This window comes from Astyanax mexicanus, chromosome 13, assembly GCF_023375975.1.
Source record: "Astyanax mexicanus isolate ESR-SI-001 chromosome 13, AstMex3_surface, whole genome shotgun sequence".
Classification (NCBI taxonomy): Eukaryota; Metazoa; Chordata; class Actinopteri; order Characiformes; family Acestrorhamphidae; genus Astyanax; species Astyanax mexicanus.
Window position 1 is genome coordinate 45,593,332 of NC_064420.1, and position 25,223 is coordinate 45,618,554.

A 25,223-nucleotide genomic window follows, 5' to 3' on the forward strand; every position below is an offset into this window, starting at 1 on the left:
GTTTAAACCTTTTCTGTTTGTAACATTTTTCTGCAACCTTTCGTTGCATAGCGATTGTTATTTTCTCTCTTTGCCATTTCCGTGTTTGACCCTGTTTCTCTCGTTTTCGTTTGCTCGTTCGGATTGCCCTTTAGCTTTGTTTGCCACTTTGTTTGCTACTTTGGTTTTGACCCATGCTCGTTTTTTAGATTTGGTCTTTCACTCTTGGCCATTTCTCTGTTTATTTTTTTCTATCTTTTGTTCTTCCTGTCTAAAGAATGTTCTTAAGACGTGGCTCAAAGAATGAGTTACTCTTCACAAATGTAGGGGGAGCCCAAGAGCAAGAACTACCAATTGCTGGGGTATTTAATTAGAATTCAGTACGGTCCAGTTAGAGAAAATTTCTTCAGGCCAAGGTCCGGACCGTTGCCATTTTTAACTTGCGTTATGATTCAGTATTATATACTGTATACTGAAGAAACCTATAGTAGTTCTGTCAGTGTTTTATGTCATCAACAACTGAAAGACAAAACAAATTACACATACTAGTATATTTCTATAATATGTATTGTTTTAAATTGGCCTGTCACAATAATAACATTATCAACCTATTATAAAATAAATGGAAACACCCTGAACTTATTAAGTCTAATAATGTGTAGCTGTATGTTAACTTTGTTTTAAAATGCTGTATTTATTCTATTTAATTTTAATATTTATATTAGATTTAGGCCTGCCTGTCATAATAATTACATGAATGATAAATCGTACAATATATGGAGAAATGTTTGCTGAACTTGGCCAAAAAAAAGTAGTTTTATTTTATTTAATATTGTTACTGAATCAGACTTTATTATGTTGTGGGTAAAACTGATTGGGAAAGATGCTTTTTGTCCCCTGGGGGTTGCCTTAGTTTTGAGGTAGGGTTGTTTTGGGAGTAGAGAGAGAGTTTTTTTTTTCTTGCTGAGGAGTTCTGATCAGGTGGAGTAAAGTGGAATATTTTGCACTCTTGTCTCGATTGTTTCTCTTTAATTCCTCCAAGTAACTCCGCTTGGTTACATTACTGTTAGTATGTTTTATAACTGTAGTATTTTAATATTTTTTTCTGGTGCGCACCATCTGTATTAGCTTTTCTCGCTTTATTCTCCCACTTCTCATCGCCTGCTTTGCCTGTGTGGTTCTGCCCTCTCGCATCTGCACAGATCTGATTGGCAGAGGAGAGCGTTTGGTGATCTTACAGCACACGTGATTGGTCTGTAACTTTACTGAGCTGCAAAGAACATAAACCATGAATACAATAAACGTTCCACCGCTTTAAATAAACACTGTCAGAATTAAATCCTTCTCTGTAGTTTATCGGTTTGGGTCTGAACCCGGACCGCGGTCCGCCTATTAGTGACCTCTGACCTATTGTAACACAATGCTGCTTTTAAAGTCTCCTTCTGCTAAAATCTATGTTTTCTTGTTCTTTGTGAAACCTACCCAGCACTCAGTGCTATATCTTTAAAACTAAGGCTGTATCTCTAAAAGCATTTGTTTCAGGGGGTGATTGGTGGGTGGGAAGGCAGGTAGGCATTTACTGTTGCAGTGCTGTTAGCCAATCAGAGGCAATATGTTTGCATGTATGCATATTTATGAGCAAGAGTCAAAATCCTGTCTTTCTTCTTAGAAGGGAAACATGGCGACACCCTTGCTCACTTCAATGAAGGCATCTTTACTAGTGTCGCCTAATGCGCCTTATAATCCGGTGTGTTTTATGTTTAAAAATAGACCAGAAAATAGACGTTTACTGATAGTGTGCCTTTTAATCTGGTGCGCCTTATAGTCCAAAAATTACGGTAATCGAATTGCTGTTTTATTAGCGATTTTTGAAATGGGATAGTTGAGATTGTACACATCAGTAAAAGCTGCCAGAGGAACCTCAGTAAATAGACATTTGCTTATGATTATAAATATGTATATAAATACATATATTTAAAATGTTTATAATAAACATTTATAATTTAATGTAAAGGAAACAATAGCATGTGCACAATTTTAAATTGTGCTTTTTGTTTACAAATAACAAAACTTTACAATTTAAATTACAATATTTCCCAGTCTTAAAATGTCTTAGTACTGAAGAGTTACCATTTTTTAAAATTAAAAGTATCAGAGAAATTTTCAGCAAAATTTTATATGTGTGTTTGTATGTATTGTAGGTAATCCAGCCCAGCCCACGTCTCTTCACTACATGAGTCCGTATCAGATGAATGCGTATGCGATGGCGCTGAAAGCGGTGGGGGAGATTATTCAGGATTATGACAGTGATAAGCTCTTCCCTGCCTACGGATTCGGGGCCAAGATTCCCCCCGACGGAAACGTCTCACACGCCTTTCCTCTGGTGAGATACTTTTAATTTAGTCATTTAAAGTTATTAAATTTCTCTCTGTCATGAAAAAAAAAAAACTTTTTTTTTATTATATATTTTTTAATCACTTTGTGACATAATGTGGTTTTGGAAGTTGTTCTTTACATTGTGTCCAAGTTCGATAATTAATAAACCAATAGAAATGTTCCAAGATGACATGAAATCAATTTTTTTGTTTTTTGTTTTGTTTTTTTACACTGATTAAATATTTACGGATGATTTACGAATAATGAAGAATCTCCTACAAACTTGATATTTTGAAGATGCCATTTTGTGTGTGTGTGTGTGTGTGTGTGTGTGTGTGTTTTCTGCATTCCAATGCCTACACAGTAAAATTAGCAGTGCTGGATCAACACCTAAAGAGTTAACTTTAACACTCCTTTTGGGCATATATGGTCCCACTCTATCATATATCTACCTATATAAGAGTAAACATTACACTGATAGCAGTGTTAAATGTTCAGTGTTAATATGACACTGTGCAGTGTACTATTTACTCATGCTAGTGTTGTTCATTAGTGTTACAGGAACACCCAAAGAGTTCATTTTACACCGTTTGGAGTATATATGGTGCCACACAACAAAAAGTAAATATTACAGTATTAAGTCTAAAAGTCTAAGTCTTAAACTTAGTTTTAATTACATTGAATAGTGAAAATGAAATAAAATAAAGATGAAAACATATCCTTTTCTATTTATTTAAAATGCATCACATTTAAACACATTCATAGATACGAATCAATTTGCAGTAGGGTACAACAAGAGTAATTTCAAACGCACCTATTGCATAGTTTAAGGTGGACCAGAAAAATAATCCACCTTAAATGGTAGCTACAGAAGTTATCTAGCAAGCCTACATACTGGGACTTCAAACGCCAGAATTTAATGACCGTGCTGACTGAAAGAACTTTTCAATTTCACCTCAGCTAGCTCGCTAGTTAACCTTAGGTTGTTTCTTGTGATAAGTTGCCTGTTTTACATAAGCTAAAGCTAGCTAGCTAGCTAGGTTAGTTAACCTAGCCTTTTCTGGTAAAAGGTTCCCCATTTAACCCAAGTTAAAGCTAGCTAACGCTACGTTAGCTGTTTCTTGTTTTTTAAGAAATTCCTATGTCACATCAGCTAGTTGAGCAAGTTTAGTTGTTTAAGAGAATGTAGGTTAAATCTTCTCCTCAGCTAGCCTGGCTAACTAGTCTACTGTAAGAAATTTTCAGTTTCACCTCAGCTAGCGTTAGTTAGGTTAGCGCACTAGCTAACTAACTAAGTAAAGGAGCCCAAAAAGGATTCCACAGGATTAATGAAAATGCATTTAATTAATATTTAGAATTAAAAAAACACATTTAATACATGGTAAAACAATACAAAATATATTTAATGTCACTACTAAATCACAAAGGAAATGGCAGCTGACGAACTTTGAGTGTAGCAAAATTTGGAGGCGGAGCTTGTGAGACAGAATACACTGGGAGGAATTGAAATTTGTTAACTCTGGCAAATAATTCCAACTCAAAAAATGTTTACACTGGGATTTTAACACTATAGATTTTACTGTGTAGGCAGCATCTTGGATAGTCTGCATTTCTCAGATGATACATGAATTATTTATTAATTATTTGCATGCAGAAAAGTTGCTTAATGCTTTAATGTCATCATGTGATATTTGCGTATGTGCAAAATTCCTCCACAGAGATGTGAAAGACTCCCAGTTGTCAGTTATCAATAAAGCTTGATTGCAGTTGTTGCCGATTGGGGTCAATTGGGTGGCACAACCAAGTTATTAGGTTTATGGGGCATTATAAGGGAAATATAGTTATTTTTATTTGATGAATGTTGTGTTTTTTTATTAATCTGAAAAATGTAAGTTACATACACTGTATGAATCTAACAGGATACTGAGAAGAGTCTTCGTATTACAGTCCTAACAAGGACCCACCCACCCAGTTTATATTACAGCATATTTATATTCAGTTCTTTAATCCTAATGATGTTTCCTTGGTCTGGTTGTGTTGTAGAACTCGGACTGTGAGAATGCGAACTGCGTGGGGATTGAGGGCGTGCTGGAGGCGTATTACGAGTGTCTCAGAACCGTGCAGCTTTATGGACCCACCAATTTCGCTCCTGTCATCAACCAGGTGGCAGAGTAAGAGCTAACGCTAACACCCTTCAGCTCAAAACAACACATTTACCCACTTCACTGTTCAAGATCTGTTCAGGTTTGATCTTTAGCTCACTTCCTGTCCACAAGATTAAGAGATTCCTTTCTCTTAGTTTATTCTTGTGTGAAATTTTAATGCTTTTTATTCACACCTTTAATTTACATTTTAATACTTATTAATAAAAGGTTACATACATACAAAGGTTACAAATCAAAACATGCTTTGAATATACAGCTCTGGAAAAAATAAGAGACACCACTTCAGTTTCTGAATCAGTTTCTCTGATTTTGCTTATATTTATAGGTATATGTTTGAGTACAATGAACATTGTTATTTTATTTTATAAACTACGGACAACATTACTTTTGTTATTTAGAGCATTTATTTATTTGCAGAAAATGAGAAATGGCTGAAATAACAAACAAAAAAGATGCAGAGCTTTCAGACCTCAAATAAGGCAAAAAAAAACAAGTTCATATTTATAATAAGTTTCATTAAGATTTTTGAAATCAATCAATATTTGGTGCAATAACTCTGGTTTTAAATCACAGTTTTGTTTATGCATCTTGGCATCATGTTCTCCTCCACCAGTCTTACACACTGCTTTTGGATAAGTTTTTGCCAGCTCTTCTGGTGCAAAAATTCAAGCAGTTCAGTTTGGTTTGATGGCTTGTGATCATCCATCTTCCTCTTGATTATATTCCAGAGGTTTTCAATTTGGTAAAATTAAAGAAACAATCTTATTTTTTTTTCCAGTCCTGTATTTTCCATTAATATATTAAGCAACCAGGCTATTATAATAATATCTATTTTATTATTATTTTTATCAAAATTAAATAGAATTATATTTTAGAAACTATTGTGATTTTTGTTATCTGGTGGGGGGGGGGGGGGGGTTGGAGGGGATTTGTACTCATTTTTAATTTAAATTAATTCAATTTAATTTAATTTATAAAATTTAATTTATAATATAATTTTTATTCACCCTTAAGATTAAAATCTCTTTTTCGAGGGAGACCTGGCCAAGACGACACAATAAACCATAAAAAAAAACATACAAAAGACAAAACAGACAGAGAATGCATTTAGAAATAGCATAAAAATTTAATGTGTTTGAGGCAAAAAAGGGCAAATAGAAGAATCTGAGAATGTGTTTAAATCTGGCATTAACATGCATGTTGTATATGGATAGCTCACAACAGAAAAGACCGATGAATTTCCACTTGACTGATTAATGAGATCATCTCCAAAACATCAAGCTCAGAAGCGCTGCACCATTAAAATAGCAGTCCGCCAAAGTCAGAGCACATCTGGCTCTTCAATGGCAATGGCAAGTGACATGCTGATTGGTTTTATTTCATGTTACACCCAAAACACACCCTTGCCTTTTTTTTGTGCATTGTGAGACACATAAGACCCATATGTACTTTTCCTGTTGTTATGATAGCAAAGACACAGCGCCATTCCTTAAAATAAGCTGCACGGTGCACGGTTGATGGCTCACCTATAGATCACTAAAATAGGACCCCTTATGTTTACAACAAAGCCTAGTGTTATTATTTGCAGTTATTTTCACCCACACACACCTGCACACACACACACACACACACACACACACATATAAAAACCTCCACCTGAATACAGAGTGTGTGTGTGTGTTCACCATCACTCATCACTGTTCATACATTGCTTCAGCTCCACTCAAGGGTGAATACTAACCATGAACTTGGGAACCCCCTCAGTCTGTCTTACACAACTGTAAATCCTTTCACACACACACACACAAACACACACACACACACACACTGATTTATGGCTAAAGTGACTGATAGGGACTTTCTCCAGCTGATCTGATGCACAGCTCTTTCTAAGCAGAAGCAAATCCCCCCCGATCCCGAGGGTCTGCATCCCTGATATCCCCCTGTGTGTGTGTGTGTGTGTGTGTTTGTGTGTTTGTGTGTGTGGTGGGCCGAGGGCGAGCTTTAGGAAGCCCCCAGCGATCGATGTGGAGCTGTTTACCTTTCATATCTGCTGCGGAGAAGGAGGAGGTGGAGAAGCAGCCGCTCTCGCGCTCCGGCTAAATGAGACAATATCTGCAGATTGTTATTGAGGTGGAGTAGAGCAAGGGCAGCGGCTCGAGAGCGGCCTTCACTTTGCGAGAGTCCTCTGACCTCAGAGCTCTGAGCTCTTACAGCACTCCTGATAAAGTGTACAGTTTACAGCTGGACTAGGAAGCAAGGGTGTGCCCTATCGTATCGTACGCAATAATATCACCAATATTTTTTTATATCGTTAACGATATTATACTCTGAAATATGGTGCCATATCACCTACCTCTAATTATCACATCAGGGAACTACTTATTTTTTTGCTGTTTTTAGCTAAAGAAAAAATGACACTGTTCTTATTATTTCCCATTATATATAAATCTACTAGAGACTAGAGAGATTCGTACGCATTGTGCGCAATAATAAAATGTAATTTTCATTTTGTTGCAGTAGTGTATTCTTGAGATAAATGGTTTGTCTTTGATTGGATGGATGAATGGATAGACGGAGAGATAGATGTTTGATGGATGGATGGATGCTTGGTTGGTTGGTTGGTTGGATGGATGAATGGATAGATGGTTGGTTGGTTGGTTGGTTGGTTGGTTGGATGGTTGGATGAATGGATTGAGGGTTAGATTAATTAATAAATTGATAGGCAGTTGAACTGATGTACTCGCAGATGGATGGATTAGATTCTGGATGAATTGCTAGGTGGATGGATAAATGGATAGATGAATAGATGATTGGACTGTTGGTTGGATGGATGGATGAATGGATGGATGGATTGCGTGATCAATGGATGGTTGGATGGATTGCGTGATCAATGGATGGATAGATGGTTGGTTGATTGGTTAAATGTATGGATGAACGGATAGATGGTTGGTTGGTTGGATGGATGGTGGGATGAATGGATAGAGGGTTAGATTAATTCATAAATTGATAGGCAGTTGAACTGATGTACTCGCAGATGGATGGATTAGATTCTGGATTAATTGCCAGATGGATGGATAAATAGATGAATAGATGATTAGATGATTGGACTGTTAGTTGGATGGATGGATGGATAGATTGAGTGATCAATGGATGAAAGAATGGATGGATAGATGGTTGGTTGATTGGTTAAATGTATGGATGGACGAATAGAGAGTAGGACAAATGAACAGATAGATGGATAGATGGATGGAAAGAAAGATAGATTGAGAGTTGTATTAATAAATGAAGGCAGAAGAATGAATGGATGGATGAATTGACAAATCAGTGGATGAATAGATGGTCGGTTGAATGTATAAATGCATAAATGGATGGATTAGATTGAACAAATGTTTTTATGGACAATATCTTTATTTATCGGTGAATAGATTGTAATTAAAATCACTTGAACAAGATCTCCAGTTATAGGGACTTTTATTTTGTAGATGAGTAGGTGAGTGATATGTAGCTCTGTGTTTCTGCAGCTCTGCAGCAGATGTGCTGGATGGATCTCAGTACTTTGTGCTGCTGATGATCACTGATGGTGTTATATCAGATATGGTGCAGACCAAGGAGGCTGTGGTCAACGTAAGTCTCATCACTGTCTCATCACAATCTTATCCATCCCTGTTTCATCCCGCTCTCATTACTGTCCCATACCTTTCTCATTACTGTTTCATCACTGTCTCATTCCTCTCTCATTACTGCCTCATCGATGTCTCATCACTGTCTCATCCTTGTCTTATCCCTCTCCTTACTGCCTCATCGCTGCCTCATCACTGTCCCATACCTTTCTCATTACTGTTTCATCTCTGTCTCATCCCTCTCTAATTACTGCCTCATCGATGTCTCATCACTGTCTCATCCTTGTCTTATCTCTTTCTCATTACTGCCTCATTGATGTCTCATCACCCATCCCTCTCTCATTATTGCCTCATCCTTGTCTTATCCCTCTCTCATTACTGTCTCATCAATGTCTCATTCTTGTCTTATCCCTCTCTCATTACTGCCTCATCGATGTCTCATCACTGTCCCATCACTCTCTCATTACTGCCTCATCGATGTCTCATCCTTATCTTATCCCTCTCTCATTACTGTCTCATCACTGTCTCGTCCTTATCTTATCCCTCTCTCATTACTGCCTCATCGCTGTCTCATCACTGTCCCATACCTTTCTCATTACTGTTTCATCACTGTCTCATCTCATCTTGATGGGTGGATGCATAAATTGACTATGAGTGGACAAATGGATAATGATGATGGATAGATGAATAGATGTTGGACTGATCAAAGTCTCATCACTGTCTTATCCCTATCTCGACACTGGCTCATCACTGTCTCATCACTGTCTCATTACTGTCTCATCACTGTCTCATCACTGTATCTGTTTACTGTAGAGAAACACAATTCACACTAAATAAAACTTGTATTCATTCTTACATCCCTTACTACAGGCTTCTTCACTGCCCATGTCAATCATCATTGTGGGGGTGGGGCCTGCAGAGTTTGATGGTGAGTATGGAGTACATAGTACTTTAATGATATATACATTTATTCTTGGTAAATAGTATATTGCTGGTATTTACACAGTAGACTGCATCTACAAGCACTATTCACACTCATAATTACAAATATAAGCTTATATGACTTGATCTAGTCAGATAGATATGTGGTGGGCTCCAGTTACCGCAGTGTGATATGGGAAATTCTGGCACCAAATGACATTTTCTATTGGTGGGCAATAGTCACATGATTACAACTTGGGGTTAGTGCAATAGATTTGGGATGTTTTTGTGAGACTAACGCTTTAATTCTCTTGCTCCTCTCTTTCGTGTGCTCTTTCTTTCGTGCGCTCTCTCTCTCACTTATGCTTACTCTCTCTCGCTGTCACTCATGCTCGTGTTCCATGTCTGGTCTCTCTCTCTCTTTTTCTGGGCTCTTGCTCTTACTTGCTCATTTTCTCACCCTCTCTCTCGTGTGCTCTCTCTCGCATGCTTTCTTTTTTGCTCTCTTTTGCTATCTCTCTCTCTCTTGCACTCTCTTACTCATGGGGCTCTCTCTCATGCACTCTTTCTCGCTTTCTCTCTCTCGTGCTCTCTCTTGTGCGTTCTCTCTCGCTCAATTGTAATATTTCTCTCTCTCATGCTCCCTCTCTCGCTCGCTCTCTCTCTCTCATGTGCTCTCTCTCTCGTGCACTCTCTCATGCTCTTTCACTTATACTTCCTCTTGTGCTGTCTCTCTCTCATGTGCTTTCTCTTGTGATCTCTCTCTCTCTTGCACTCTCTTTCATGCTCTCTCTCTCACGCTCTCTCTCATGCTCTCTCTCTCTCATTTTACTCTCTCTCATGCACTCTCTCTCGTGCTCCCTCTCTCGCTCTCTCTTTCCCTCTCTCTCTCGTGCTCTCTCTCTTGTGTGCTCTCTCTCTCTCTCATGCATTCTCTCTTATGGACTCTCTCTCATGCACTCTTTCTCATGCACACTCTTTCTCATGCACACTCTCTCTCGCTCTCTCTCTCGTGCTCTCTCTCTCGCTCTCTCTTTCCCTCTCGCTCTCATGCTCTCTCTCTCTCTCTCCCTCTCTCCCTCTCTCTCTCATGCACACTCTCTCTCTCTCTCTCTCTCTTCATTGTGAAAGCTATGGAGGAGCTGGATGGGGATGAGGTGCGGGTTTCCTCCAGAGGGCGAGCTGCTGAGCGGGACATCGTTCAGGTGAAACTCATCACACCTGCTGTTTACCAGGAACTTTTTTACAGAATTCTAGCAGGTTCTTTATGAGTCAGGTGTGCTATTCGCACAGAGGAACTCGAGCTTCCATCAGCACTGATATTGACCTTGGAGATTTTCCTATTAAAGCACAGAGCCACAACTCATACAACGCAGCCCTAGATTCCTAATGATTCCTATATCTACTGTAACTGTAGATTAACATTTATTTCTATATGATAATAAAAGAATTCTGAGGGAAACCTTTTACACTCATCCAAAAAAAGAGAGATGGATTCTGGCAGTCGCAGATTTGGGCAGAGGTGGGAAACTCCAAAATCCCCAAACTGTTACATCACAGTCTTGACTAGTTATATTCACTACTGAGGAGGTATTGAGTTGTTGATACTGGAGAGCAGCTCATCCACTGTTTTAATCACTGTGTTGATGTAGTTTTGGTGTGTGTGTGTGTGTTTGGCTCCCAGTTCGTGCCGTTCCGGGACTATATCGACCGCTCGGGGAACCAGGTGCTCAGCATGGCCCGCCTGGCCAAAGACGTGCTGGCCGAGATCCCCGAACAGCTGCTGTCCTTCATGAAGAGCCGAGGAATCGAACCCAGACCCGCACTGTCCAACTGTTCCACACCACACATCACTGTTCATCTCTAAACACACACACACACACACACAACACACACACACTGCACACCACACATCACTGTTCATCTCTAAACACACACACACACACACACACACAACACACACACACTGCACACCACACATCACTGTTCATCTCTAAACACACACACACACACACAACACACACACACTGCACAACACACATCACTGTTCATCTCTAAACACACACACACACACACACACACACACAACACACTGCACACCACACATCACTGTTCATCTCTAAACACACACACACACACACACACACACACACACTGCACACCACACATCACTGTTCATCTCTAAACACACACACACACACACACAACACACACACACTGCACACCACACATCACTGTTCATCTCTAAACACACACACACACACACACAACACACACACACTGCACAACACACATCACTGTTCATCTCTAAACACACACACACACACACACACACACACACACTGCACACCACACATCACTGTTCATCTCTAAACACACACACACACACACACACACACTGCACACCACACATCACTGTTCATCTCTAAACACACACACACACACACACACACACACACACACACACTGCACACCACACATCACTGTTCATCTCTAAATACACACACACACATCACTGTTCATCTCTAAATACACACACACACACACCACTGTTCATCTCTAAACACACACACACACACACTACACACACACCACACACACACACTACACATCAGTGTTTATCTCTAAACACACACACACACACTACACACACACACACACACACACACTCACACACACACAAACACACACACCACCTTTCTCCTATCTTTCCCTCTCTCTTCCTTTTCCCTATCTGTCTGTCTCTCCCTCCTTCTCTTTTTTCTGTCTCTCTGTCTCAGTCACTCTCTTGTGATTCAGTGTGTGTGTGTGTGTGTGTGCGCTGAGAATATTATGGGCAGCAGTATTTGGGATTAGAGGCAAGCATTTGTTTGCATTACAATGTGAAGTCAAGGATGAGGCAGCCTGTGTGTGTGTGTCTGTGTGTGTGTGTGTGTGTGTGTGTGTGTGTGTGTCTGAGTGTGTGTGGTGTGCGTGTAGGTGTGAGGACTGAGTGTGTGCACATAATATATTGTGATATATGTATTATAATAATAATAATAATATAACAGTGCAATAATAATAATAATACTGTACATCCTGCATGCGTATCTGTAACTCCGCCCACACTGAAACTGTGCTGCACTGATCTTACTGAACTCCATCATTCCAAATCAACACACACACACACACACACACTGCCAACTGCAAGCAGACAAAACACTTTATATTTAATATCTGTAATAAAAGTGTAATTACACATTAATAATTCATGTAATAACAGTGTAGGTCTTTGTGATGAATTTGCTGTTGGAGGTAAAACAGGTACAGTGATTCTTTAAGTAGCGAAACAGCATGTTTTGCCTCCATGTTATAAATGATTTATAAATACTTTGTTACAAATATCTTATGAATTATATAAATTATTGATCGTCACCACCTATCAAATCTATACATCAAAATATTTAGGATTTCATTTGTTTTATGTTTTAAACACCAATACTTTAAAAAGTGATGAATGTATTAATAATAACGAATTTAAATAAATGAGGAATGTATTAATAATAATAACGAATGTAAATATATAAAGAATGTATTAATAATAATAATGAATGTAAATATATAAAGAATGTATTAATAATAATAACGAATGTAAATATATGAAGAATGTATTAATAATAATAACAAATGTAAATATATGAGGAATGTATTAATAATAATAACAAATGTAAATATATGAAGAATGTATTATTAATAATAATAACGAATGTAAATATATGAAGAATGTATTAATAATAATAACTAATGTAAATATATGAGGAATGTATTAATAATAATAACAAATGTAAATATATGAAGAATGTATTATTAATAATAATAACGAATGTAAATATATGAAGAATGTATTAATAATAATAACTAATGTAAATATATGAAGAATGTATTAATAATAATACCGAATATGAATAAATGACAAATGTTAAGAATTAATAATAAAATAAGAGCTGGTAATTATAAGGGTAGTTTTTGATTTTCCTCTGATTTGTAACTTGTTCTGAAAATACATATACATATATTTATTTAATATATATATATATTTTTTTTTTATTTAGTGTTTTGGCAACACTATAATTAAATATATTAATTATTTTTTATTTATTATTTAAAAAGTACAGTGTTTGACCAGTATATTTAATTTGAAGCATTTAATCATTATCTTGACATAGAAATTATATAAAAAAAGAGAAATCTAAAAAAGGGCCCCAAATGAAAAATCATCCATAAATACAGTCATTAAAATGTTTATCAATTCAATTGTCTGACCAATCAAGGCTAAATTTCAAAATAGAAAATTGTTATTGTTATTATTTAATTCTTGCCATTTGGTTTAGTATAGAAGCATTTTTTTTTATCATTTTTTCCAATTAGAATTTCAGAAAAAAAAATAAAAAATGAATCTTTCAGATTTTTTCATCTTGTAGCAAAAGTAAGTTGTATTATAAAATCAGATGTTACAAGAATTTTTTTAATTTTTAATTCTGTTAGTGAAAAGGCAGAAATTACAAACATAAAGATTGAAAAAGTAAAATTAGTAAATTAGTAAATTGAAACAAATGAAGAAATGAAGTTTTATACCCAATTTTCTATGTTCAAATGTAGCCTGAAACGGTCAGAAAATTAAACAGATAAACGTTACACTGACCAAATACCACATGTAATGTTGATTTCATCACTACAGCAGTTACACTGTTATTACATGGATTATTAACGTTATTACGCAGTTATTAATGATACATATGTTATAAAGTGTGACTGACAACATTGTGTTTGTTGAAATGTATTTAATATGCATATTTAAGTTATGAAGTAACTCTATATGCTCAATAACTAATGGATGTTTTTCCACATGCTGAATAAATACACACAGTGCATGAATCAACCAGTGAGATCCAGTTTCACCCAGTTTGTGCCGCTGTTCCATCGTACTGGTCCTGGATTCACACTTGCTGTGGTGAACAGTGTTTGTTGTTTTCTAGAATAATCTCTGGTGTACAAGTGTGGTGTCTAAAGCTGAAGCTAAAGCATTTGGAACAGCGTTGTGTAAAGAGGTGTGAAGAACCGTAATTGTACTTTTTTCTATGCCATCAGTGTTTTATCACATTTTTAAATAAAGCATGGATGTCTCGTGATCTTAACTGTGCTCACAAAGTCTGGTTTATTGGTCTTCTCGTTCTGCAAATCCTGTAATTTTCCATTAAAGGGGAGATTTTATGCAAAACTTACTTTATGCGTACTTTTGCATTTCCACTTGGGTCTAAACTGCCCCTATAATAAATGTTCCAAGCACCAAAAAATCCATCCATCCATCCATTTTTAGACAGTAAACACCAGAATTAGCCAGAAGACTTTGTCTGAGGGAGGAATCTATACCTACTTTCCGTGGCAAGTCAGCAGATGAAGGAGATGGATGAGTTTTGTGTTTCTATTGCAGTTAAGCATAGAAACACTAGCTTTTTCATGTTTTGCCATTAAGCACAAGCTAACACTAACTTGTGGTACGTTCTCAGCATATTCACAGGGTGTGGCCAGCAACAGCTTATTTGCATAAAAGTGACAGAGCCCTCATTTTAGCTCATGCTAAAAGGGACTGAAACTGGAAAAAATCTTTATGTTTGGATGCTCCTCCCATTTTGTGACATCACAATAAAAGGAAACCTGCATAAAACCACCCTGGCACCACCTGTTTCTTCCACTCAGAGAGAGTAAACACCAGAATTAGCCAGAAGACTTTGTCTGAGGGAGGAATCTATACCTACTCTCCGTGGCAAGTCAGCAGATGAAGGAGATGAAGGAGAGTTTTGTGCTTCTATCGCAGTTAAGCATAGAAACATTAGCTTGTTCATGTTTTTTACCATTTAGCACAAGCTAACACTAACCTGTGGTAAATTCTCAGCATATACTGAGATGTATGAGGTGTGGCCAGCAACAGCTTATTTGCATAAAAGTGACAGAGCCCTCATTTTAGCTCATGCTAAAAGGGACTGAAACTGGAAAAAGTAGAGCTGGTGAGCTCTTTATCTTTATGTTTGGATGCTCCTCCCTTTTTGTGACATCACAATAAAAGGAAACCTGCATAAAACCACCCTGGCACCACCTGTTTCTCCCACTCAGAGACAGTAAACACCAGAATAAGCCAGAAGACTTTGTCTGAGGGTGGAATCTATACCTACTCTCTGTGGCAAGTCAGCAGATAAATGACTACACTAAAGGGACTAAAAGGGACTGAAACTGGAAAAAGTAGAGCTGGTGAGATCTTTATCTTTATGTGAGAGTGATCTTGTGAAAAGGTCTTCTTGAACTATTTTTTTTAGTGCAAAAAACTATTCAAATTTTAGTAAGAAGATGTATAATCTGTCCCCTTAAAAAAAAAAACGGGAGCTTCTGTGGTTGTAAGTAAAAGATAACATCACACTTTTCACAAATAATATTAGTGAACTTTACTGAAGTTATGATTTACATTTATAACCAAGCTACACTCCACCCTTTCAAGTTGGTCATTGAGCATGTGCAGAAGAGCAACAGTCTTTTGGTAAGTTATTCAAATTAATTGTTAATTCACATTTTATAACTGACGCTCACTGAAGTATATTTTAGTAGTAGCGTCATATTAAATACTGTACTATTAAAAACTGTAGCACCATATTAAATACTGTAGCACCATATTTATCCATGCATTTTTCCTGTTTGTTCCTGGCATCATTTATTTGCATAATGGGCATGCCCCCCACCACTAACTCCTCCCCATCAGTGTGTCTTGTCTCTTCCCTTGGGTTTTTAGAAATGTTTTATATTGACTGACTGCCTGGTTACAGTGTTGTAGGTTATAAGAGCAAGTTACCATATTATTTGCTGTGAAGTAAGTCATGTAAAACCAGCAAACAAAATAAAACACATAGGGATAAAGCAGGTTTTTAACAAATCTGGCAAAACAAGCAGGAGCAAAAGGGATGAGTCCAAAAGAGCAGATCAAAAAAGCAGCTTGCCATCAGCTGCCCGAGCCCTGAGAAAGCACAATAGACCTTGCTCTCTTTCTGGGTGGGTACAGTAGATGGCGCTCTCTCTTCTTACATCTCTCCTAGGGTGATGTGGATCAGCACAAGGCTGCGTCTGTGAGCTGATGTATCAGAACCGAGTCACTGCGCTTTCCTCTGTGCGTTAGCGCTGTGATGCTACTCGGCAATGCTGCATCAGCAACAGTTTAAAAAGAGGCGGAGTCTGACTTCACGCCCTCCTATCACCCTCCAATTGGGAGAAATTAAGCTAAGCCACTGCTTTCACTATGTTTTTGGGCAGTGCCTTGAGGGAATCCAGCAGCTTGTCCAGATGCTGCTCAACCTCTGTCAGACACCCAGACACTTCCTCTACACCTCTACCAGCTCCTCCAACAGAGAAAGAGAGAGAGAGAGAGACAGACAGACAGACAGAGAGACATAGAGAGAGAGAGAGAAAGACAGACAGTCCTTTTTTGGTACCCCTTTATATAATATAAAAATTACATATTTTTAAGGTTGTTCAGAAAAGCTGTTCAAAGGTTTTAATAGTGTTCAGTAGATTTCAGTTTATGTATTTATTTTTGGTTATACATCTGTATTTCTTAATGTTTAAAAAGTCCACTTGTGTTGTGCTAATGCTTTGGCAATACTATTGAACATGGTCATGCCAATAAAGCTTATTTGAATTTGAGAGAGAGACAGAGAGAGAGAGAGACAGAGAGAGAGACAGACCTCAAAATAAGACTTCTAAAATCCTGGAGACCCACACCCCACAGAATGATAAATAATATAAATGTTATAATAATCATAATGATAAGAATAAAATAATTTTAGTTAATATTGTGTATGTTATGTATGTTCATATCATTGTTGTTGTTAATTGTTATAATGTTTTGGCAACACTGTTACTCACAGTCATGCTAATAAAGCTACATTAAATTAAACTGAAAATTGAGAGAGAGAGAGAGGTCAGCTTGAATGGTGTTAAAATACTGCCCCCTAGTGGAGCTGAATCAGTAAGACATGCTGCTAAAAAAGCTGTTAAACATTACCAGTCAAAAGTTTGGACACACTTTAAATTCTTTGTTTTTTTATATTATTTTTAAATGTTCTGTAAAGTAGATTAATAATAAATTCATCCAAACTATGAAGAAAAACATCTAAAATGATTTAGTAACAAAAAAGTGTTAAACAAACCAGAATAAGTTTTATATTTTAGATTAGATAAAGACAGCTTTTAACATCTCTGCTGGATTTTCTCAGTCAGTTTTATGAGGTAGAGTCACCTGGAATTCAAGCTTTCAGTTAACAGCTGTGCTGAACTCATCAAGAGTTAATTAAACTTGAATTTCTTGCTTCTTAATAAAGTGTTTGAGAGCATCAGTTAAAGTAAAGTAGTGAAGAGGTAGAGTTACAGGTATACAGTGAATAGTGAATATTTGAGTAATGTTCTAATACATATTATGAGAAGAACTACTCAACTTTGAAAGACCATCAAAAACGTTATGATAGAACTGGCACTCATCAGGACTGCCCCAGGAAAGGAAGAGCAATAGTTTCCTCTGTTGTACAGGATGAATTCATCAGTGTTACCAAATAAGAGCACCTAAATGAACAGTAAATCTAATGAACATGGATCTCCTGAGTCACCTGAACCAAGTCCTGCTCACCACACACACACACACACACACACACACTTTTAGGGTTACATGTGTAATCAAAGGGTGTATTGTGTGTGAGGAAAGGGTGTGAGTGTGTGGAAGTGGCTGTATGACAGAGTCCCATTGATTTACAGCAAGTCCCATTAAAACACATTACAGAAATACACATGCAGTAAACGCTGCCTGCATTACTGAAACCATAAATCACTGAGAACATTAGTAATTATAATTTACATTGATTATTTTGTAAATCATGTGAAAAACAATAACGATAAATAACATGTACTGTCTTTTTTTACATATTTAAAATAAGTACATTTGATCTTCATTTGACCAATATTTAAATAGTTATACTAGTGCTCATAAATCTCATAAAAACTGGTGTCACTGAAGTCACTAAATCAATCAATTTATTTTTTTTTATTTCTAACCACCTTTAGACAGGCTGTAACTGTTTTAGTTGAGTTATTTTTCCTTTTACCTTTTTATTTATTTTATATTTTTTGTCTCTAATTATTTATCTAATTTTATGTTTTACATTTAACCCTTTTATTTTATTTATTTTATTCATTTCATCCTTTTATTTATTTTATTATTGGTTTTACTTTTGACCTTTTACCTTTTTTTATTTCATTTATTTTTTTATTTTATATTGTTATTTTTTTTAGTTCCATCATTTACTTTTAAACAATTTGGTGTTATTTTAGTCCTCTATTTCTTTAATGATGCTTATATTTGAACATTCTAATTAATTATCTCTTTGCTTTATTGCCTGTTTGCATGTCCTTTTATTCTGAATTATTCTTAATTAAATCTGTTTGCTTGTTTTTATGATTTAAACTTATTTTTCAGTCCCTTTAACTTTGTAAAGGCTCGGCTGCATTAAAAATGAGGGTTACCCTCAATTTTGAAATTAAGGTTGATTGATTGATTGATTGAATTTATTTAAGTAATACAGTTCAAAATGTGAAACTCATATATTATATAGATGTATTAACCACAGAGTGTTCTATTTTAAGCATGTATTTCTTTTATTTATTGTTGATGTTAATTATGGCTTACAGCCATTGAACCGTGTGGGCAGTGTGGGCAGTGTGCCAAGTCCTGCTGAAAAATGAAATCCGCGTCTCTATAAAAGTTGTCAGTAGCAGAGGAGAGAAGAATGAAGTGCTGTAAGATTTTGTGGGAAAACAAAACTGCACTGACTTTAGACTTGATAATAAAACACAGTGGATCAACACCAGCAGATGACATGTCTCTTTATCCAAACCATCACTGATGATGATCTTCCTCCAGACTCTGCTCCCTTGATTTACAAATGAAATGTAAATTTTACTGATAATCAGTGATGGTTTGGAGAGACATGTCTTATATCTGCTGGTGTTGATCCACTGTGTTTTATTATCAAGTCTAAAGTCAGCATATACCCAGGACAGAGTGCCAATCCATATCTGGGCACAGTCGCACACACACACACACACACACACACACACAATCTTACATACATACCACACACTTACACACACCAGATCAAATTAGAGTAATACATTTTTCTGGGCAATTTACAGTATTCAGTTTACCAGATCAGTTTAGAGTATACAATTTTTCTGGGCAATTTAGAGTATCCAATTTCTCCATCTTTTGGATGGATCTCCATGTTTTTGGATGGTGGGAGGAAACGGGAGTCCTTGGAGGAAACTCCACCCAGATAGGGACTTGATCCCAGGACCCCAGTGCTGGGAGGCGAACGTGTTAACCACTAAGCCACCGTGCCCCAGGTTCTAGTGTAAAGGTTATGAGCAGATGGAGAGCAGGGAGTATTTCTGGATCTGAGCACAGCGTGTCCACGTGAAGGTCCAGAGAGACAGGACGCAGGCTATTAGTCACGCTGCTAAACACCGCGTGGATTGACGGCTTTCACTGATCCCCTTCCTTCAGGCATCTACATATTCATCACATGTTTATTTTAACTGGACCAGAAACAACCGGACAACAACCTCCAGCCCGGCCGCTTCCAGCCCGGCCGCTTCGCCGGCTTTTATGAGGCAGCGGAAAGAAACGAGGAGAACATGTGGGGAGAATGTGGCCTTTTAAAGAGGCTGAAACAAAAACTGTTTTGTCAGAGATTGGTAATAGGTCAGACGCATGCTTAGCTCAGGGAAACTTCGGGCAAATAGAAACGCAGGAGGAGGAGGAGAAAAAAAGCATGTTCTCCCCTTTAGAGAAAAATGAAAAAAAAAAAAATTATGAGATTAATTCACCTACAAGTTTCCAGTGACCTCACCTCCTGTTTCTCCTTTAAACACAACTTTCTTAACCGTTTCTTAAAAGTTTCTTCATCGATCACTGAGAACTAAATTTTAATTAGTAATTAAAATTTACATACATTATTTTGTAAATTGTGTGAAAAAATAACATTTATTGTCTTTTTTACATATTTATATTTGACCAATATTTAAATAGTTATGCTAGTGCTCAAAAATCTCATAAAAACTGGTGTCACTAAATCATTTTAAACTTTTAATATCTAACCACTTTCAGACAGCCTGTAAATGTTTTAGTTTAGTTATTTTTTTCTTTTACCTTTTTATTTATTTTATTTGGTTTGTCTCTATTTATCTATCAAATTTATTTTTTTTATCTTTTAGCACTTTTATTTTATTCATTTCATCCTTTTATTTATTTTATCACTGGTTTAACATTTGGCCTTCTATCTTTTTATTTAATTATTTTTTTAATTTAATATTGTTTTTTTTTGTTGCATAATTTACTTTTAAAAAATTTGGTGTTATTTTAGTCCTCTATTTCTTTAATTGTGTTTATATTTAAATATTATTCTAATTATTTATCTCTGTTTTATTAGCCTTATTAGTGTTTTCTGTTTTAATAGTGTGCATATCCTGTTATTCTGAATTATTTTATTTCTTCTTAATTAAATCTTATATTGTTTGCTTGTTTTTATGATTTAAACTTATTTTTCAGTCCCTGTTTTTGTATTAAATGCTTAGCTGCAAAATGAGGATTTCCTCTTAATGTATTAGCAAGTGGAAATTAAGATTGATTAATTGATTGATTGATTGATTGATTGAATTTCAAGCGTTTAATTTATTATTTTTAATTGTTGATGAATACGTCTTACAGCCAATGAAATCCCAAAAATCAATAAGACCAATTGGTACTTTTGGTACTCAGTGTGGGCAGTGTGCCAAGTCCTGCTGGAAAATGAAATCCGCATCTCCATAAAAGGGAGGGAGAAAAAAGCATGTTCTCTCCTTTAGAGAAAAATGAAAGAAAAGATTATGAGGATAATTCACCTACAAGTTTCCAGTGACCTCACCTCCTGTTTCTTTAATCACAACTTTCTTAATCGTTTCTTAAAAGTTTCTTCATCGATTAAATCTGAAACAGGGGGAACAGAGGGGATCTCTGTATCTCTCTCACAGGATGAGACCAGCAATCAAAGTACAGTCCCAGTCAAAAGTTTGGACACACCTGTTCTCATCCAATGGGCCTTATTGTACAGCCTGTGTAAGGTGTGTTGCGATGCTTGTTGCTATCTTTCACCCCGGCAACAGTCTATTTTCCAAAGATGCACTGAAAACAATTATGAGTAAAATTGACTTAAAAAAAGTTTCGTAACTTTCTGCATTTGCTTTTTTTAAGCAAATTTAATTTCAGATACATTTAAGTAACGTAAATTCAGTTTCAAGACTTAAATGTTACACAGAGTAAATAAGTGAAACAACAGTGTTCATTTTACTCAAACATAAACCTATAAATAGCAAAATCAGAGAAATTGATTTAGAAAATGAAGTGGTCTCTTATTTTTTCCAGAGCTGTAAATCAATCCATATTATACTTCCATTTTTTCTAATAAAGTTGTGCAGATCTATCCAAAACTATATTGTTTAAAAACACTGATAAAATGAGTAAATGCGTCATGGTTTGCGAGTCACAGCAAACACAGCAGATTTTCACTTTAATCTCTCTCACACACACACACACACACACACACACACACTGAAGCTGCTTGGTGAACTCTGGACTATTTGCATCCAATGCTGATTTACTTGTTGACCAAAATATGTGCCAAAAGGACCTTGAGGACAGTAAACTGATGAACTGATGTTTGGACTTAATGTTTTTCTGAACAAGAGAAATATTTCCACAGGTGGAAAATCATAATAATAATAATAATAATAATAATAATAATAATAATAATAATAATAATAATTTTTGTACATGCTAAAAAAGTATAATAAAACATTATTAGAATTAAAGGTAATTCAACCTTTTATCAGAGTTTACTCACCAGTTTCTTTATGTTTATTTGACACATTATTAGTGGTTTTGACATTATTATAAGGGTTTTATTTGTATTATATAAGTATTAAAAGTATTGGGTTGTTTAGTCAGAGCCTAAAGTGAAGGGACATTTAGAGAATTTATATTCAACATTACATCAATATTATCACACAAATTTGTGTAAAATATTGGTATTTCTTATGTTTTATGCCAATAAAAGCCTTAATAAAACATTGACAAGACATTAAAGTAAAATATTTTATTATGTATTTAGGAGCCTAGGTTTAGTTTGTGGATAGAATGTTTATCTGGCTGTTGGATTATTGTAAATAATGTAATAGTTCAGTTAATCATTATTAATATTTAAGTTATTTATTAATTCAAGTTTATTTTGTTTGAAGGATCTGGTAATATGTACAATTTAAGATGTGTACACACTCTTACTCTCTTACTCTCTCTCTCTCTCTCTCTCTCTCTCTCTATATATATATATATATATATATATATATATTTAGACTCTTTGGCCCATTTTTTGTGCTACAACTGCACACTCTAGCCACTTTTAGACTCTTTGGCTTGTTTTCTGTGCCACTTCTGCGCACTCTAGCCGCTTTAAGACTCTTTGGCTCGTTTTCCGTGCTACAACTAAGCACTATCTCCACTTTTAGACTCTTTGGCTCGTTTTTTCGTGCTACAACTGTGCACTCTAGCCGCTTTTAGACTCTTTGGCTCGTTTTCCGTGCTACAACTAAGCACTCTCTCCGCTTTTAGGCTCTTTGGCTTGTTTTTTCGTGCTACAACTAAGCACTCTAGCCGTTTTTAGACTCTTTGGCCCGTTTTCCGTGCTACAACTGCAGACTCTCTCCGCTTTTAGACTGTTTGGCTCGTTTTCTGTGCTACAACTGCACACTCTCGCCTCTTTTTTACTCTTTGGCTCGTTTTCCGTGCTACAACTGTACACTTTCGCTGCTTTTAGACTCTTTGGCTCGTTTTCCGTGCTACAACTGCGCACTCTCGCCGCTATTAGACTCTTTGGCCTGTTTTATGAGACCTAGCATTCAACTTTTGAATCTCACATTATAAAAAGCTGCTTAACAGTTGGCCAAATATCATTTTATTTCTAAAATACCTCGCGGGCCGCTGCAAAAAAGGAAACGGGCCGCAAATGGCCCGCGGGCCGTAGTTTGAAGACCCCTGGTCTAGCTCATTCTCAGAAAGCGAATCCTTCAGTCAGTGTCACTGGCGATAATAAAACGTTGCGGTTGTTGTTGTTGTGAACGTTTATGGCCGTACGCCAGAGCTGCTGTCCTCATGCTGAAGTTCAGTCAACAGTCTTGAGAAAGTCTCTGGGGTGCTTTTATTCTGGTTCAGTGTGTTAAAGAGCTGTTATAAATAAATACTGCGGCTTTCCTGGAATCACCTACAGTACACTCTCAGAACCCAGCCTGATGATGAATAGACCTTTCTATCAAACACACGCATATACACACACACACACACGCCAGTCCGAACTTGCCCTTAGCAAAATTCTGAAAATGTGAGCATTTTGTGAAGTGACACTTTTTCAAAAATAAGTTACTTTTTATATCATTTGTTAAATCTGCAAAACACACCAGTTTTAAGTTTGCTGTTCTTAAGAAGCATTGCTTGATGTGAATCATGCCTTGCTCAAAAGAGCTCTCAGAAGACCTACGTTCAAGAATTGTTGACCTGAATGAAGCTGGAAAGGGTTACAAAAATATCTCTAAAAGCTACTTGATGTTCATGTGTCCACGGTAAGACAGACGCTCTACAAATAGAGAAAGTTCAGCACTTTTTTGTTGCTACTCTCTCTAGGCGTGGTAAAGTCCTGTAAAGATGACTGCAAGAGCACAGCGCAGAATGAGAATCAATGAGGTGAGGAAGAATCCTCTGAGCAAGAGTGTCAGCTGAAGACTTACTGTACAGAAATCTTTGGCACACGCTAACATTTTTGTTGATAAATCTACAATAAGAAAACGTTCATGGGAGGACACCACGGAGGAAGCCACTGCTGTCCAAAAAAAAACATTGCTGCACGTTTGAAGTTTGCAAAAGAGCACCTGGATGTTCCACAGCAGTACTGACAAAATATACTGTGGACAGATGGGCTATGTGTAGAGAAACAAAGGCACAGCACACCATCATCAAAACCTCATCCCAACTGTGAAACATGGTGCAGGGGGCATCACACACACAGTGAGGCAGACCCTCGCGTGCACATGACCCAGTCAACATGTTAGGGGAAGTGGGCGAAAGGCTGATTGCTAATCCTGTAAAGAGGATGACACCCTGGCCCGTCACAGAGGCACGCTAATCTGTCTAAGACTGTATTAAACAGGGGGCTGTGAGCGGCGGGCTGCACCAGGACTGTGATTTCAGTGCAGTTTTACATTTAGAAAACATTACGTAACATATGAACGTCTCACAGCGCAGGTTTAGTCTGGTTTGCCTTGCTGTGTTCGGGTTTGGTCTTTAGTGGAGGTTCACTGTAGGAGTCAGTGGTAAATAACAGTATTAAAAGAGGGAGTGGGGGAGGAGGGGTGGGGGGTCTGCTGGGTATTACTGAAAGAAGGATGAAGTGCACTCGTATCTCTGTCTAAAATTAGACTGGGTGTATCATACAGTGAAGCTAAATCAAGAGGAAAACAAAACATGAGCATCACGTGCTGGTTATTGGTAAGAAACTGAAAAGGATACAGGAGTTCAGTGTTGATTCAAAATATCACAGTATACTGTATTGTAATACAGTAAGCGAGGCAAAATATTGCATTTTTAATAAAGCTGTAATTAAATGGGAACATTTTTCCAGGGACATTTTTCTTCAATTATCTGGTAAACAGCAGAAATCTGGTTCCAGGGGTGCCGAGCGATCCGGCAGTCTAATGAGCCGCCACTATGAATAGGAGGTCGCAGGTTCGAATCCCATTCATGCAGCTTGCCATTAGCTACCGGCGCCCAAAGGGGATAGATGGCGCTCTCTCCCCATCACGCACAAAGTTGGCGGCGGGCGGCATGAGGCGTCTGTGAGCTGATGTATCGGAACCTAGCCGCTGTGCTTTCCTCCGAGCGCTGTGACGCTGCTCAGGCAATGATTCATATAATAATGATTTATACAATATTACTCAAATCATTTCTATTACA

General features: G+C 36.9%; 1 protein-coding gene across 2 annotated transcripts in view; it reads left to right on the forward strand.

Annotated features, from left to right (window-relative positions):
- Nucleotides 1-12,820, forward strand: part of cpne9 (copine family member IX) — a 92,942-nt gene extending 80,122 nt beyond the window's left edge. For both annotated transcript variants that reach the window (XM_049463156.1, XM_049463155.1), the window contains 6 exons: nucleotides 2,181-2,362; nucleotides 4,399-4,526; nucleotides 8,045-8,147; nucleotides 9,014-9,071; nucleotides 10,196-10,269; nucleotides 10,749-12,820. In XM_049463156.1, the coding sequence (XP_049319113.1) occupies nucleotides 2,181-2,362; nucleotides 4,399-4,526; nucleotides 8,045-8,147; nucleotides 9,014-9,071; nucleotides 10,196-10,269; nucleotides 10,749-10,931 (728 nt within the window). In that variant the 3' untranslated portion in view covers nucleotides 10,932-12,820. The remainder of the gene's footprint in view (nucleotides 1-2,180; nucleotides 2,363-4,398; nucleotides 4,527-8,044; nucleotides 8,148-9,013; nucleotides 9,072-10,195; nucleotides 10,270-10,748) is intronic.
- Nucleotides 12,821-25,223: the final 12,403 nt, after the last annotated feature.